At 50.5% G+C, this 17,790-nt stretch overlaps 2 protein-coding genes across 2 annotated transcripts in view; both read right to left on the reverse strand.

Moving 5' to 3' along the window:
- Positions 1-1,323: 1,323 nt before the first annotated feature.
- LOC119103464 (uncharacterized) lies at positions 1,324-3,662 on the reverse strand. The gene is made up of 3 exons (XM_037227012.1): positions 3,191-3,662; positions 2,821-2,975; positions 1,324-1,844 (listed from the first exon to the last, which is right to left on the reverse strand). The coding sequence occupies exons 1-3, from the start codon at positions 3,501-3,503 to the stop codon at positions 1,668-1,670; spliced, it is 645 nt and encodes a 214-aa protein (XP_037082907.1). The 5' UTR covers positions 3,504-3,662; the 3' UTR covers positions 1,324-1,667.
- The window catches only part of LOC119103045 (uncharacterized), a 28,776-nt gene continuing 14,622 nt past the window's right edge, over positions 3,637-17,790 (reverse strand). The window contains exons 2-3 of the mRNA XM_037226495.1: positions 4,017-4,345; positions 3,637-3,645 (exon numbers count right to left, since the gene is read on the reverse strand). Of these exons, the coding sequence (XP_037082390.1) occupies positions 3,637-3,645; positions 4,017-4,328 (321 nt within the window). The 5' untranslated portion in view covers positions 4,329-4,345. The remainder of the gene's footprint in view (positions 3,646-4,016; positions 4,346-17,790) is intronic.

Genomic DNA, 17,790 nt, shown 5'->3' on the forward strand with positions numbered 1-17,790 from the left:
AACTCAGTTTTGGTCATTCGCCCGGTAGGCAGACCCCCGAGAGCAGCCTCTGTGAACTCGTTCGGCGTGTTCTGGAGTTCATGGTCGCGTTGCGGCTTGACGCACCGCTGGTCAATACCAATGTCCGTTCTATTCCAGCTTATATTACTTAGTCGCTCGTGCTCAGCACGACATCCCTCGTCAGCTTATATTTGAGACATTCGATGTTTCGTGTTAATGGTCTCGTAGAGACAGCACAGCACTGTTTTAAAACTCTGGTTTGTTTAAAAACGACATCGAGAGTCAAGGCCGTTTTCCGTCAAGACCGTAGTTTTGCCAAATGTGTGTGTGTGTGGGGGGGGGGGAAGGGGGGTTGAGCCACGAAAAATGGCACAATCTACCCCAAAAGTAACCAAATAAAGCTTTTCCTCGGATTTGCCCCATTTTCTTGTCAAAGTTTGGGGCCTGGGCCCCCCAAACTGAATAGGGAGCAACATCCCTGCCTTCCGTGGTAGTGCAACTTTGTCCCATGACGTGATAAACTGGCACCAAGGGTGTAGTCCCTTATTTAGCTGGGATCTCAGCCACCTCCTCCTCCTCTCCAAGCTGTTTGCAGTGGGCTCAAATCGGGGAGAAGCAGAGAAACTCCTTTTGGCCTTATTTTGCGGCGGCTGTGTGATGTAATGCCACGACCAGTGATGCGGGCGCCTCGCCCGGCCTGATCGCTGCAGGCCGTTGCTGGCCCCGACCGATCATTTGGGCACCGCCACCGGCTGTGAGGCCGACCACTGGGGTCGCCGGCGAGACCGCGCTGAGCGGTGCCGTGGCAGGTGCTGACGCGCAACCGCAGAGACGTGCGGCAGCGACATGGACGTGCTGCGCCAGAGCGTGCCGTTGTCGCGAGGCCGGTGTCGGTCTGGGAGGACGCCAGAGTGGTGGCGGCACCTGTCGGCGTGTCGCTGCGCCGATCAGCGCGGCGACCACAGTCGTCGGCCTGGCAACCGGCGACGGTGTCCACATCAGCGGCCCGAGACGTCCGCATTACCGAGTGATCAGCGCGGCGACCAGTCGTCGACCCGACAACCGGCGACGGTATCCACATCAACGGGCCGAGACGCCCGCATTACCGGCTGGCACCCACAAAGCAGCTTCAAGAACATATCCGTGTTCAGCCCAACTTGTTTTGAAAACCAAGTCATGGGATCAGAACAACGTCGCTACGAGTCCTCTTACGATCAATTTTGATTGATTTGAATGATTTTGATCAATCCCAAAGATTGTTCAAAACTTTTGAAAATTTCGCTCCACTTGCAACCTTACTCAAACAGGTATAAATGTACAATCTGTCGTCGGCATGTTTCTTTCCCTTCCAAATGCAGATGCCCATGCCTTGTCGTCAGCTCGACGCGTCATTTCTTCGGACGGCTCGTTTGCATCGGTAATGACACCATCTCAAACGCCGGGGCACGTCGGGTCTTAACAGCCAACCCCCTGGACGAAGCAAATGCGTTTACAACAGCAGCACACATTGCAACAACAAGACGGGGACCGTCGGTCCGCCAGCCACACACCGGACACGTCGCGACATGTCTCGACCCACTGCGCATGCACGTCAGAATGTGCGCCGCAGGCCTCCTTGTCCAACTTCCGCTTCCGGCGCCCACTGGGTGACTGGATCACGGGATCAGTTATGGCAAGCTGATGACGCTCACTCGTTCCTCCGTATCACTCTGCTCTTGCTGCCGAGTGGGGTGCGCACTCCTCAGGCCCAGCCGTTGCAAACACACCAGCGCAGCCTCGTGCTTGGCCTCCTTCTTGCTGCGCATTGGTTCGTTGGCCGTGTTCATCTTGCCGTTGACCCTGACCTGCGAACAAACGCACACGAGGCGTATACACCAAACTCCAACAACAGACAGGTCATGTCACGGCGGTGGGACTGTCCACTGAGTGTGGAGCGCAGAATGCTACGATATCTTGCGCCGTCATGAAAATACGCTGCATTAAGGTGCAATAGCTGGCCTTAGTTTACCATTCGCGAACCTGCTTCTGCAAATAGGCCAGATGAGGCCAGCTAGCATATGGTGCGTCCTGGGAGCTTGTTCAAATGCTTCTGGTGTTAATAAACACCTTAATCTGATGGGGGGGGGGGGGAGGGGTCAGACGCGATTGTCTTCGAAAGAGGGTTAGAGGGGTGCTTCGTAAAAAATGGTCTTTGGAGTACAACCGTCGCTATGCATGGTTAATTACGAGTAACGTGATCCAGGGATCGGCGTCGCATGTCAATCAGTGTCACGTGACGCGCTGGGCGACTGGTGTCGACGCCAGACCTGGCGCGCCCAGGTCACCACAGACCACTGACAGCGATAGGCCCGACCGTTCGCCCGGGTCACCAGACCACTAACAGTACCAGGTCCGTCCATCCGCCCGGGGCACCAGACCTGTCCTCCCGCACGAGTCACCACAGACCACCGACGGCGATAGGCCCGACCGTCCGCCCGGGTCACCAGACCACCGACAGTACCAGGCCCGTCCGCCCGCCCCGGTCACCAGACCACTGACAGTACCACGCCTGACCGTCCGCCCGGGTCACCAGACCATTGACAGTACCAGGTCCGTCCGCCCGCCCGGGTCACCAGACCACTGACAGTACCACGCCTGACCGTCCGCCCGGGTCACCAGACCATTGACAGTACCAGGTCCGTCCGCCCGCCCGGGTCACCAGACCACCGACAGTACCACGCCCGTCCGCCCGCCCGGGGCACCAGACCTGTGCTCCCGCCCGGGTCACCACAGACCACTGACAGCGACACACCCGCCCGCCGGGATCTCCAGATCACTGACAGCGCCTCGGTAGAAGTGCTGCTGCTTCTTGTCGCCGGGCGTCTCTGTGATGTGGAAGACGGGTGCCTTCCACTGGCGCGCCGCACAGTACTCATGAAGCGCCATCACCGGGGTCTTGGAGTTCAGGTTCAGGTAGGAGGAGTACAGCTCGCCACCTGCCGGCAGCCGGCCGGGTCAGGTCAGGTCAGGTCACCAGCTCCGCGCAAGTTGACGCGCGCGAACGTGAAAACTAGCTCAGTTTTGGGGCCTTATAGTTGATGTGGCGCATTCGCTTGCATGCATCATCAAACACTCGAGTAAAATCTCCCACGAGCCGGGATCGCTGTTGCTGCGGGTCGTGCGACCATGCTCCCGTGCTCATGCAACTTACCTGTGGAACGACTGGTTTGAGGTTCTGTAGGATGCTCATCAGTTTTATGTTCTGCTTTCGTTGCACTGCCATTTGGCCCGTCGCCTTCAATGTGCTTTTGTCGCAGCGCCTTTAAACGGTCCAGTATTCGCAAGCCTAGCTCACTCATCTCCTCCGCCTTCTTGGATTCTTTCTCAGTGGCCTCCACGCTTGACCGACTGAGAGCACCGTCAGAAATGTCTACCAAAACGGCCTCGAGGGCCTCCTTCTTCATCCGCTCCCTTTCTCGCTCCTTCTCGTACATCCACAGCTCGCGGGCGTACTCCGGGTCCATAGCCGCCCACGCCTCTGCCGACCTCCGCGGGGCAGACCCACCGCTGCTGGGCCCAGCCGGCGCGGCCCCGTGCTGCTGTCGAACCGGGGAACGATCACGCACGTCACCTCTGCCGCTTCTGCCGTTGTCCCTGCTACTGTTGCTGCCACCGCTGCTGCTTACGCTGCTGCTGACGCTGCCGCTGCTGGTGCCGCGGGGCCGGCTGCCCCGGCTGCCGCCCGGGCTGCGGCTGCGTCTGCGACTGCTGCGGTGCGACCCGTGCCGCCGCCGGCGCTCGTCCCCGCCGGGCGAACCGTGCCGCCGCCGCCGCCGGCCGCCCTCCTCGCCGCTGGACGAGCGCCGGCGGCGGTGGCGGCGGCGCCGGCCGTCGCTGCTGGTCGAGCGGTGCCGGCGGTGGCGGCGCTTGCGCTCCTCGCGAGCGGCGGCGCCGTGCCGGCGGCGGTGGCCGTCACTGGCCGCTGCCTCGCCCTCGCCGCCGCTGGACACCACCTCGCCGGCCTCCAGCAGCGGCACGACGAGCGCGCGCAGCCGTTCCCCGTCAAGCAGCGGGCGCCGCTCGCCCTGCTCAAGGTCCACCCAGGAGTCGAACTTGCCGCTGCGCCGCTGGAAGACGAGCCGTCCGCCGGCAACGGCGGCGCGCAAGCCGGCGTCGCGCACCAGCAGCTCTTCGACAGCGCGTCGAACCGCCTGCAGCGGGCAGCCGCTGACCGGTAGCCGCAGCACGCGCCGGTGCAGGCCCAGCTCCAGCAGCGCCTCCACGCAGGACTCGCGGCCCGGCGACAGGTTGCCGCTCAGGATGTCGTCGTACAGGTCCGGCTCCTCCATGCCCGCGGCGACGGCGGCTGCAACGAGCCACATCAACGCGGACGTTAGCCGCGTGCAACGGGGCCACAGCATAAACATCCACGCCTTAACTTAACGAACACGTAGTCCAGCGAGCAGTGACTTACAGGCCGACTACTAGTGTTCGCCCGGGTGATAACTGTTTCCGGCGGTGCCTCAGGCCGTCGGCGTCAGCGCCGCGAGACGTGACGCCTCGCCGACGAGTCGGCCGCCCCTGATATGGCCGTGTCAGGCGGCCGTCCGCTGGCGAGCGCAGCCGCCGGAGGCGACAGTCCGTTCGCTGCCACAGCTGCCAGGGGCGGCCGACAGCGCTGGCCACCGCCGGCCTGCTGACCAACGTCACATCCTTGAAGCCACGGTCGCTGCCGAGAAGCAGTCGCGTGCCCATTGCAATATTGACCAGAGCAATTTTGAACGCAGAGCTGACCAGAGCAACGTCGGTAGAAGTCACAAGCGCGGCTTGTTTTTCGCTGTCGTTGCCTCCCGGAAAATTAAAACACGCTTTCAGCCAATTTCGGCTTATGTGGAGATAGTTAATTTCATTGGGTGTTTGCTTTTCCCGGCATGGTTACTTTAGATGGCAAGGCTGCTTTTCCTGGCATGGAACCTTCTCATGGCATGGTTGCTTTTCCGCTTAACATTGTCAGCACCTTCCTTAAACTACCATCTGCCTAAAATAAGACAAACGCATTCAAATTATGAGAACTATTGACGCCACGCCAACTTCGCACGCACCCGTAAACAGCACGTAGCCACCGATCTTGCCCACGCAAGCCCGAATTGGAAAGAAACTCTCTATGATTTACCTTCTCATTCCAATCCTAATATTGTTGTATTACACTATTAGGCCCTTGAAATCTCCTCCGCGCAGCATGCAGCATTAAATGGAGTGTTCCACATTTGTGCAGGGTTTTGAACTGAAATAGCTATCTTGACGACCTTCCGGTACAGTTCACCGCCCTACTTAAGGCCAAAATCTTAAGACCTTCGAAATTCTGGAGACCTAAATCCCATTAGTTTCTGAGCTAGATGCTCGCAGAAATGGGGAAAGTATTTCAGGAAGAGTATTTCCAGGTCATCTTGGCATTCATAGCGTTAAACTAACGTCATTCAATACCTGCCATTTCATAAGCCATGTGGGGAACAAAGCCGATAAAAATATGATGGTCGGGTCGTTCATATCTGGCGCTGATGAGCACAATCTCTAGATATAACGGCCGTTACCTGGCTACCAATCAATGTCGTGCAAGGCGCGACAACGTAATCAATGACGTATCGGAGAGCATATTCACTAAGCAGAAAAACTGAGCTGTTCGTAGCGGTGTTTTCTGCTTAAAACTATACCAAAAACTATAAGTAGGCTTGTTTCGTCGTATCTGATGCTTACTCCAATACCTTCACATGTGAGACATTCGCTTTAACCAGTCGCAGTGTCATACCATCGCGCGTTTGGATGCAACCATGCAACACTGGAGCAGCCTGGTTTGAAGAGTGAGGTCCTTCAGGTAAAGTCTTGTCCGGATGGAGTACAAGCAAGCACCCTCTATCACTGGAGCAGCCTGGTCTGAAGAGTGAGGTCCTTCACGTAGTCTTGTCCGGATGGAGTACAAGCAAGCACCCTCTATCCAGTACGCGTAATGATTCGAAAAACGCGCAAGGACGTTTTAACGAGCGTTTTTGCGGTACATGCTATGGCTGAACGGGCATGCTGGATTAAGTGAGATACGTCCCCACCATGATCAGATCTTTGGATATGGTCAAGTGTTCATGATGTAAAGCTGGTTCGTGTAAAGCGGAGTTGCAGCTTACCGCGAGAGATACGAGTGAGCTCATCTTGTCATTTCACGAAATTTGAACGGCTTGTGCATTCAATTTTTAAAACGTTCTATACACATGTTCGACGATAATGTTCGATATCATGATGGCATTAGGATGCTATAAAAGATTTATTTGCCTGATTTTGCTACTTCGGGGACTTGGATTAACGTAGCCAGCACCTTGAATGGATAAATGTCAAGCTGACACATCACTCAATCGTTTTCAGCGTGCCGTCTCCCTGGATAATTTGACGCTCACTTCAAAATTTATCATAACGTAGCCTTAACCTTACGCATCGTCACGTGCTCTGCACCTGTTGCGGAAAATGCGGTAATGCATCGTGGCCCGTGGCGAGGTGTTAAGTAACGAGCTTGTCGCTGTGGCATCGCGAAGCCTCTTTTGTCGTCACTGTCTTTGAAAAATATTTGAATCAGATGTCAAGTTATCATCGTCAAGATAATAAAATCACCCAACGTCTCTGCCACGCAGTCCTTCAGCACCATAAGTGTTTTACCATTATTTGGCCTGAAGATGTTGGGCGTTACCTTAAGTCGACAGCAGGCTCACGTGCTGTGTACGTATTGACGAGCCGAACACATGCCATTGTTGACCACAGCAAGACACATGACATTCTTTGATCATCAGAGGTCACACCGGTGTGGTCCCACCAACAGTTCGCTGAGGCGGCGTCTCCGATCGACGTCAAACACACAGGGCGCACACGAGCTTCACAAGAGGAACACAGGTCAGCACCGCGGCCGCTCGGCACGGACAGACGCTTGACCTTCCGAGGTCACATCGAGACTGAACGCTACAATGAGGTGTTCGCTTGCGAAAACACATCGAGCCACTGCTGCCTCTGAAGGTGAGCTCGTGCGACACGCACCAAAAGGCAATATGACCTTCGACGAAGCAACAGCTGGCTGTGCTGGTCTCTGATAATGCCGCTGGCCTTTGTTTGGTTTATTTAGCTCACATCAGTGGGAGGCTGTGGCGTGAGACAGGAATGACGGGCAACCACACCTCAGTGTGGCCTATGGATGTCAAACAGCCGAAACCACTGGGATGTCACGCTAATTCTGTTTGGATTGTCAGGCGTCTCGCTTAGACCATAATTCCCTTCGAAAAAGATCAACATGGACCCCAACGTGTCCCTGGAAGGAAATATGATACGATGGGTCGACTAGTGCCAATTGTTTCTTCGAGTTTGTCAAGGGCTTGAGCTTTGTACCAGTTAAAAGTGACGCCCAGGTGGACCGCGCACATATGTGTATACACACACACACACACGCGCACACGCACACGCACACACACACACACACACACACACACATATATATATATATATATATATATATATATATATATATATTATGCTGTGATAATATTAGTATTTGCTAGCCTATCAGACTATCCAGCCTGCGACTGTCGCGTCAGTTATTACACGGAAGTCAGGCCTGCATAGTGACATGGTTAGTAACATGGTTAAGGGGCGGCACTGACATGATTTCTGTGTTGAATAGCAACTTGAATATGGCGGTGAACTCTGGAGGTCAAGTCGCTGGATATGTCAGTCTGTGAGAACATGAACTTTTGTTTACCTGGCCCGCAGGCTCGCTCTGGACCATGTGGCCGTTAGCAGTTAGCAGTTAAGTTTTGCGTCGTCATGCAGGCCCCGTCCTTCCTGTACGCGTGTCGCCCTTATGAGGTGACGTCCCCTGACCTGTCATTAGTGTCAAAATTGTGGGGGCTCTGGGTCATCAGCATATACGATATGAGCAGCTTTGTGATCAACTTGTTTATTTGCTAAAATGCTATCTCGGGATTGTTTTGTGTTAATTGAGGGCGACGTCCATTTGGCTAATGTGATTTGGCCTCTGGAGGTTGAAGGGTTGCGCCGGCCGTTGAACCGTTCAAGGGATGCAGTGAAATGTCATGCGCTACGAGTCTCGAATAGTTCTACGTGCTTGAAATGCTTACCAGAACTCGACGTGACTTATGAGTCTTAACGTGAAAATGAAGACGCACCGATGGACAGGGGTCAAGCGTCGACGCATGGCATGGCGAAAAAATGTGCACACATTTAGTATACATTAATCGCCTTTTGTATTCAAGAACGCCCGACGCACGTCGACGCACCACCAGTTATGTAACGTTAGCAACTACAGTGGTCACATCGGCGCCCAAGGCACCAGCCGGGAATCGGCACCTATTCGGCATCGGCACCAGCAGGGAATCAAGCCCGGACCTTCCACCTGAAAACCAAGCTCGCCACAAACTGAGCTGTCTCATCCCGTTTCATAGCGTTTATAGCTGTCGCTGAAATCCCATGCTTGTCAGCTGATGACAGAGTGTTCATACGGCGGTCCCCATGCGCAACACGCGCTCCGCGTTCGGCTCTCATTCACGCAGTTTCGGCAACGTACGTCAACCCTTCGCGAAACACCTCGCAATTTTAGCACTGAAAATGCGGATGATGCAATTCGATTTGCCAAGTAATTGGAATTGATACATATCCGTGCTTATGTCAAATATATTGAATGCAATGTGTCGGGCTGTCAAGGCCCTGGCTTTCGGAAGACAAGGCCTTGGCTTTCGGAAGTTGCTGAGACACAATGGGTTACATAAACAAAACAATTGCATCCGTTCGCGAAGTGCACCCATTCATAAGGGACTCAACCCAATACAGTGGCGTGGTCAATGAGAAGGCCTTTGGGGTTATTGCCACCCCCTGGAGGTGGCGGTGCCCTGGGGTCAACGGCCCAGTTCTTTGTGGACATTTAGGGAGGCTCACAAGCTCACACATACAAAAATCGGACCGCCGAGGCATGAAAATAGTCGCGAGCTTACAGAGCTCCAATGAATAAAAAACCTGACCGCTGTAGCGACGAAGGGCTTCTTACCTGAAAGCTAAAACGACCCGATTTGGCCCCTGCTGAGCGGAATCCTGGCTACACTACTGACCAAGTGGGCAATGTTACTGGGGTCCAATGAGCTCTTGTGCCATAATATACAGGTGAGTTGGTATTACTATGATGCATGTTTGCGTTCGAAATAAGAATGTGCTGATACACTTACACAGTTTTTGCAACGTTTTAGCGCGGGCATCCAACTGTGTTTGAACGGCTTTAAAAATTAATAACAATTATTGATCTTCATGTTTCGCGGGATGCCAGGGCAAATAAGGGAAGAGAGCACCTTGGCACCTTTTAACACACGTCCGCGCCAAATGTTGCAAAACTGTAGGCGATTGAATAGCGGATCTCATTGTATCGAAATATTGCAAGGTTGCTGACTTATGGCAGGTCAACGTCAGGCCGTGGCTGTCAGCGAAGGCAATTTCTACGGAATAATCGTTCAATCTGATGCGACAGTGGAGTGTTCGACGGAACCATACATCTCTGAGACAGCTTCTCAGACAAGTTGACAACTGAATTTAGGATTGTGACAAATTCTAGTGACCTTGGGTCAGGTATCAAAGTCAAACTAAGGTCAAAACCAACCTGCGTCTTAACTGGAGAGCCTGCCTTATGGCGAGTTTCTGAAGATCATTTTGATTTTTTGATAACAAGGACCGTAACAGATATCTGTCATGGACTTCTGAAGTCAGAAAAGGCTGCTGACCTAGAAGGGTCCAGATCAACGTTTAGCTTTCAGGAACATGCCGCCTGGCGTAGTCCTTGACGCTTATTAAGATACCACCATCAAGACAATCTTAAAGGTTTTTGTTACCAGGACCTTCTAAAAGCAAAAAAGGTAAATGACCTGTGATAAACACCATTGACCTTTTACTTAGCACAGGTATGAGAGTTCAAGGCGGTTGCATGAGTAGGTATAGGAGCACTTGGGGCACCAATCTGGAGTTCGACTTATTTGACCCAAACGTCGCGACAGCGGGACCTCAAATTTTTACACAAATGAGTCCACACAAAGGCCAACCCACCTTGCCAATTTGGTGTTTTTAGCTCACTTAGTTTTTAGATTTCACGGGGTCAAACTGATCCTCATCCGAGCGAACGGCATTCAGTCAGCCACCCTGGCGCGTGTTTAACATGGGCTAAGCGAAATGATACGCCTTGTTGCTTTTGTCTTTACAGTGGGTTGAAGTCATACTTAGCATCCAATCGTCTTCGTACATGTCTAAAAAATTCGAACGGCCATCATTTACCCACATAAGCTAGGCTCATTCAGTAGCTCTTACGGATTGCAAGGCAGGTAATTAACACATACGGAACATTGAACTGCGGCACCACGCGCTGCTGTCTCCCTGGAGAGCGAGCGACGGCAGCCATAGCCTAACGCCAGCTGGAACGGTAGCATCGCATTCAAAACCAGACAATATGATGTTTAGGAATGCCCGGCAGGGATTGACCTCAGTACTAACCACAAACAATAATGGCAGGTGTACATATACAACGCAACTGGACGATGCAGTGGCGCAGTTCATTAAGCACTGCAATGCAGTGCTAGCTCGCGCATCCTGACAGTGCACGGCATATGGAGCACGCGAGCACGCTTCCAGTGCATGCTAGTTTGTCAGGCATGCAGAGGGCTTCGCAGCTACACGTAAGCGTCAGCTCTACAAGCAAACGGCAGCCTCAGAGTTCAGACAACTGTCCAGCCAAAGCTCAGCTGCTGTGCTATGCTATTTCATTAGCTATGCGGCTTTCGAGGCCAATAAAAATATAGCTCTCGAAGCGTCCATATCTGGCGTTCATGAGCGCAATTTCTAGGTACAACGGCTGTCAATTGGCTACCAATCAATGTTGTGCAAAATACGATGACGTAACCAAACCATGACGCATTGAGGGGTATATTTACTAAACAAAGAATTGTGGTATCCATAACATTCTTTTCCACTTAGAATATGCCAATAGTTACAAGTGAGGCTGTTTCGTCATATTTAATGCTTGTTTCAATATCTTCAAAAGTAAAATATTCAATTTGAGTAGCTGCTTTTCAAAGTAGTTCCAATTTCCCATGGGTTTCAGCTTTCCACGCATAGCAGCCATAACCCACATTGCCTGGAAAACAGTTGCGTGTACAGAGGGAGTGAAACTTGAGACAAGCACAGCGCATGCAGTACGCATCACCGTACTTATTGACCAGCGCCCCTTTTCACTCCTAGCGACCAATTCCATGAAAAGTCGAGGACGCAAACCCCAACATGGAGGCACGTGTTTCATTGCCGGTGGGTGCTATGGTCTCTGGGCGCTGAATGACGCGCTGTGGGTATGCCAACATCACATCAATGCTGAATGACGCGCTGTGGGTATGTCAACATCACATTAATGCCTTAATAGAATGGCGGCTATGCTCCCCACCAATGAGAGCTGACCCGTCATATAAGTGACCATGCAGATACCCAATAAGTCACTTATCTAACCAGCCAAACCTCCATCAATGCGATAATTCTATGATTCAAGAATGGTGCGCGGTTCAAAGATTGATAGGAGGAAATAGAATCTACAAATGGTCCCGCTTGGTTGGCTACGCGAAGAGGCGACACCGTGCCGCCGTTGATGGGGCCACCCGTACCGTAACGTTGACTCATGTCTCAAAAATATAAAATAGATCTCATTTAACATTTGTAAGATAATTTACACGTATGAATCACCTGATCACTCGGGCACATTACGTGTGTAACGCATTTTAAACACTCAAAACGCGAAGAGCCGGCGCAATTGGCTTCGATGTGGCACCACCTCCAGCCACATAACATTCATTCGCATCCTAAGTATATAGTGTCTCCCGCTTGGTTTCTCCAAGCCTTCGATGCTTGCATCAATTGGTGGTCCCCTGCACGCCCGACGCTGCATTCATCGTTGAGTCTTACGGCACGTTTTGGCGCCTTGTTTCTATATATATATATATATATATATATATATATATATATATATATATATACACATATATATACATATATAGAGAGAGAGAGAGAGAGAGAGAGAGTAGAGAGAGAGAGAGAGAGAGAGGAGAGAGAGAGAGAGGAGAGAGAGAGAGAGAGAGAGAGAGAGAGAGAGAGAGAGAGAGAGACGAGACAGAGACAGAGACAGAGACAGAGACAGAGACAGAGACAGAGACAGAGACAGAGACAGAGACAGAGACAGAGACAGAGACAGAGACAGAGACAGAGACAGAGACAGAGACAGAGACAGAGACAGAGACAGAGACAGAGACAGAGACAGAGACAGAGACAGAGACAGAGACAGAGACAGAGACAGAGACAGAGACAGAGACAGAGACAGAGACAGAGACAGAGACAGAGACAGAGACAGAGACAGAGACAGAGACAGAGACAGAGACAGAGACAGAGAGACAGAGACAGAGACAGAGACAGAGACAGAGACAGAGACAGACACAGAGACAGACAGAGACAGAGACAGAGACAGAGACAGAGACAGAGACAGAGACAGAGACAGAGACAGAGACAGAGACAGAGACAGAGACAGAGACAGAGACAGAGACAGAGACAGAGACAGAGACAGACAGACAGACAGACAGACAGACAGACAGACAGACAGACAGACAGACAGACAGACAGACAGACAGACAGACAGACAGACAGACGGACAGACAGACAGCCAGACAGCCAGACAAACAAAGTGATAACCAGGTAGACCCACGCTCGGAAATTAGTGGTTTAAAATCGCTGATGGTGACCTCAGAATAACCGCTTCATTAAACAAATTCGTGTAGAACATACGCCGCCCATGGCATTCCTTAAAACAACCTAGACCCACAATTGTTTACCAAACATTATTGTCCGGAATAAAAACAAACATTATTTGTCTGAACGGCAGCTTTTCAATTCCAACAGAGGCAAAAAAGGAAGCATCATCACCATTGTAATGTTTCGTTTAGGTAACTTATTCGTAACGCCTGACCCAAAGTGTAAAGATGCTTCGAGGCATTCTAGGTGCCTTTGCCGTATCTTAAAGTACCATGTTCATTGTGTAGGGCTGAGAGTTAAGCCAAACCTTTGCGCAGAGCAATAGTGGATGATGAGCTTACTCCTGGAGAAAATGAGGATACTAAATGAATCCGGGATACATGCCGAAACCTTCTATGTGCTGAGCTCAAGCATTGAACTTTGTGATGTCAGTTACTATCACTACCCTCTTACTTCTGCACTTTACTGTCATTGACCTGATAACAGGGTTCAGTACAAAATGATACAAGTAAGAACAGATTTTGAAGTTAAAAAAGAACGCTGCTTTCAAATTAACACTTCCACAAACTGCAAGCAGAGCTCGTGGTCATACCTTAGGATCACGTCAAGTCACGTAACGCCAACTACCTTAGGTGATCTGTACTTGCTTGTAACGCTTAAATTATTGACGACATCGGTCTTTAAGTGTAAAGCAAGAAGCCCTTATCCAGAAAGCCCAATAACCAACGGTCGGAGCTTTTCGACCACTGGGCCCTCGATCGGACGGGTTCAAGTCTGGATAATAAGTAACTTCCGGTGTATTCGCGTATGCCGTACGATTTGTTTCACACCTTCCTGATTTAGTTGCTGAGATCCGGCATCGATGTTTAAAAACGCCCAACAACCGGTACGTTCCTGGTACGGTCGCCGGTCGGGCGCGCAAGAGCGCATAACTAGCAGCATATATCAGCCAACGCTGTTCCGCTCCGCAGCTGAGCTTTCGTAGCTCAGAATACCATTTTATGGCTAAATTATGGCCAGATTACCAGACTGGACAGTAGTATTAGCCTTATTCCTCGGAAAAATCACGAGAATAGAAATATACTTAGGTTGATATTTCGGCAACATGCCTTTCTGCAAACAACAGAAGTGAATTCACTTCTGCTATTGTTAGAGGAATAAGGCTAATACTTCTGTCTTACCTATGTGAAGAATGTTCCTCACTAATGCGCTGAACAACTTACGAGATTACCAGATTGCATTATCTGACCAGTTTACCCGCCGGAACGTATCAAACGAGAGGTAGCTGAGCATTACGCCAGCGTCCATAATGCGACATGATGACCATTTTTGCCGCATGGCTGTCCCACCTGTTAGGTGCTTGGTTTATATACTGGTCATGAATTTAAACCCGTTACTGTGCAGACGGGCGGGGTTAGGGCCGATGGCTAGGAATACGCGAACAGCTGCGCGTACACCAGTAAGTAACGAATACTTTTGCAACTTTGGTAATGTTGACCAAACACTAAGTTGGCTGTCGCTAATGACTTATCTTTGTGGTCCAACATAAAAATGCCCTTAAAATGTGCCGGATTGATTTCTACACAAAACGTTAAGGAATCAGACCTGAAAATGATCACTTTTGAGCGAGATGTGGAAAGTTACCCCACACACTTCTGCTTTTTTGTGGTGTCTTTCACTTGTCGCGAGTTTCACCCCCTTGCTGTAACCACGAATACATAAACGCTGCAGGGCAAGTTTAGCAATGACAACACCACTTTCCTTTGAAATAAGCTTGGTTTTAGCATTTAAGCACGTGATAATCCTCGTTCATGGAGCTGTGTCACGCCCACTTCTCTCGCATTCTCCGTTCAAAGCTGTGATCCCCCGGCAAGTTTGTGCTTTAATGCACACCTAACGGAAAGTCAGTGTCATCTATTGACAATTTCACCATGGCAGGGCTTCAGTCTATACTGTCACACGCTTGAGGCCGCAAGTCTACGGCCGAGGACAAAGCGCAAACGCGGACAGAGTACCGATGTGCAGCAGTTATTACGGTTAAAACCCAGAATATGAAATGGGGGCTTTTTTGCTCGCTTTGGGAAATAAACCAATAACTTGTTTTTCTTGTCAAACGCAACCTATTTAGAGGACATTCGTATCCCCAATATTGCTGGCAAGTCTACCAAAGGCAACGTGGAAGAAAAATACGTACGTTGTACTTGCATGTCTTGACCGTTTTTACCTCGCACTTAACGTTTATGCCGCTATCTCAACAAAACATTCGCCCATCCTACACATTTTGGTCTTCAATTCAAATTGGCAGCCGGGTGGACAAGCGAGGACCTAAAGTGAACGAATACTGGCCGCACCAAGACGCCCTCTTACCGACAAATACCAGTAGGGTTATTTTCGGTCTACCCTTGCCCTATACTTTGCACTTTTCCCTCTTTGCCTTGAATTTAATTCCAAACACGCCCTCAGGTGGGGGTGGGCAACTTGAACCCTCGAAGGTGTCATCCAGAATAACTCTGGAGCGGCTCGGCACAGCCGCGGCAAGCTAGCGTAGCTCTAGGTAATTGAATATCTTGGCATATTTTGGTCAAAATAAATGTACTTTTTAACTGACCCGTGACAGGCCAGTCAGGTCACGGCTGTCGGCGAAGGCATTTTCTAGGGAATCGCTCAATCTGAAGCGACAACGAAGTGTTAGACGAATCTATACATTCTTGAGATAGTTTCTTAGGCCATTACACAATTTAATTTACGGCTACGATTTGGGTCAGCTTTTGCTTCAACTTTGACCTTGGGTCAGGTATGAAAATCAGACCGAGGTCAACACCAAACTGCCTTTTACTGGTGAAGGTGTTTTACGGTGCGGTTTTTGACGCTCATTTGAAATTATTGATCAAAGGAATGTCTTCAGTCATGTTATTTGAGCTTAATGAATGTCAGTGGAGCTCTCTGACCTAACAAGGTAAGAATAAAGGTCAATGGGGGTTTAACCTAAATAAGGTAGCCACGATCAACCTTTTGTTAGGAACATCCCTCCTAGCATAATCCTTGATGCTCATTCAAATGCAAGATAAAAACAATCTGGACTGTTTTGGCCGTCGTGACGTTCTTAAGGTCATGTTAGGTCACCGACCTGGAACGAACATTTGTTTGAAGATGTCTGAGGGCACTTCGGACACCGATTTGGAGTTCGACCTTGTTTGACCTGATTAGGCCCGAGGGTCATGAGCTAACAAAAACAAGTTAGGCTGTTTTGGCCGTCATGACCCTCTGCTGGTCATGTAAGGCCACCAAACTAGAATGAGCACTCGCTTGAAGATGTCTTAAGGGCACTTCAGACACCGATCTTGAGTTCGACATTGTTTGAGCTTATTTGGCCCGCAGGTCACGACCTGGGGACCTTAAAATTTGACGGAGGTGATTTCACACAAAGGCCAACCTACTCTAAAAATTAAGTGGCTCTGGCTCTCTTAGTATCCGAATTGTCAAGGGGGTCAAATCGACCCTTCGTGGGGTGCGTAGCACTCAACCGGCCGGCTGGGTGCGTATCAAAAGTCAACTGCTACCGGAGGTTGATACTATTTTTTGATATCGGACTCGTTCATTTACGCCGCTAAATTTGGACGTTTTATGCCACCGGTCATCTACCCCCGGGTTCGACTACGAATGTCCACAGCTATCACCTCAGCAATACTTACGTGAAATGGTACAAAATGTCTCATGATTCTCTTTTAAGCGACGAATGCTGCTAACTATTGCAATTTGCACTTGTTCTATACTTTACACCCTATCCGTTTTAATTCGAATTTAACCTTGAATGTCAACTGCTGCAGGGTATACCAAGGGTGAGAGCTTCAGAACATCACAGATGCAGCCAACATACGTGTTTTATTGGAAACTGTTCACGACTTGGCCATTTCTTAATTGGCATTCCGTATCAGGTGAAATCCTGTTTGCATTTGTTCGTTCAGTGCTGCATTATTGGACTTAACATGGTGTGCTCTAGACGCGAGCCACGCCGCTGCTCGCCGATTTGGAGGCGACGTGCGAACGTCCGACCATTCGGCTATTCTCCGCTGTGGAAATTGAACTGCGGCCATGCATTGTTGCCTCCAGGCTTGTAGTGGCTGGTGGATTTTCCCTCCGTTGGCTGACTGCAGAGTGCCTTCAAGCGAAAGTTGGGTGGACTTAGATCAGGAGAGTGAGAGGCCTACGCAACTTCGACTTCGGGGGAAATGGGACACTCCCACTATTTTAATATTTCTTCTGTGTGTGTTGCTGCTCCATCCTGTTGGAAGTATTCTTGTAGTCTCGTTGCGGTCGACTCCCTTCTCAGCGCTGTCCAAAACTTCTTAATGGCGCCAAAATTTCTCACACTTTTGACTGTTGCATGTTCTCAGCTCTCAGTCTCCAATCAGATAGGCTCGATAGTGGCCGGCTGTTCCAAGACAACCCAAACACTCACGCCCATAGCGTGCAGCGGTCTCCCGATGACAGTGCCAGGACGCCCGTTTAGTTAAAAGTGAGGTCCGTCTAAAAACCAGACGTAGATAACAACTCTGGAACCTAAGAAATCTTCTGCTAAGCAGTCGCACACCATGACACACATCTTCTCGTCCACCTCTGCCCATGGTTGGGAGCCTTGTATGTGGTACGAGTGCAGCTTTGGGTCGTCCCTCACAATTATGTGCTGTGAAAAGGCCGTCATATTCCATTTCTGAGACTTGCGACGCATTGAGATTTGCGGCTTCTCAACGTGACCTGCAGGCGATAGTTTCCAGGTTTTCTTGCGCTCTCACGGAATAGGGACAGGTCTTTGCATTATGGACTGTACCATTTGATTCATATTTTTGACCGTCTTCAACATTACGTTTTTCTTCCGAGCCTTTGAGTGGAATTGTCATTAATAAGCGCCCAAGTGACCAGCTGAATACGATACCGATCAGGTGGGGGCCAATT

Source organism: Pollicipes pollicipes, unplaced genomic scaffold (assembly GCF_011947565.3).
Source record: "Pollicipes pollicipes isolate AB1234 unplaced genomic scaffold, Ppol_2.1 Scaffold_5724;HRSCAF=6776_pilon_pilon_pilon, whole genome shotgun sequence".
NCBI lineage: Eukaryota > Metazoa > Arthropoda > Thecostraca > Pollicipedomorpha > Pollicipedidae > Pollicipes > Pollicipes pollicipes.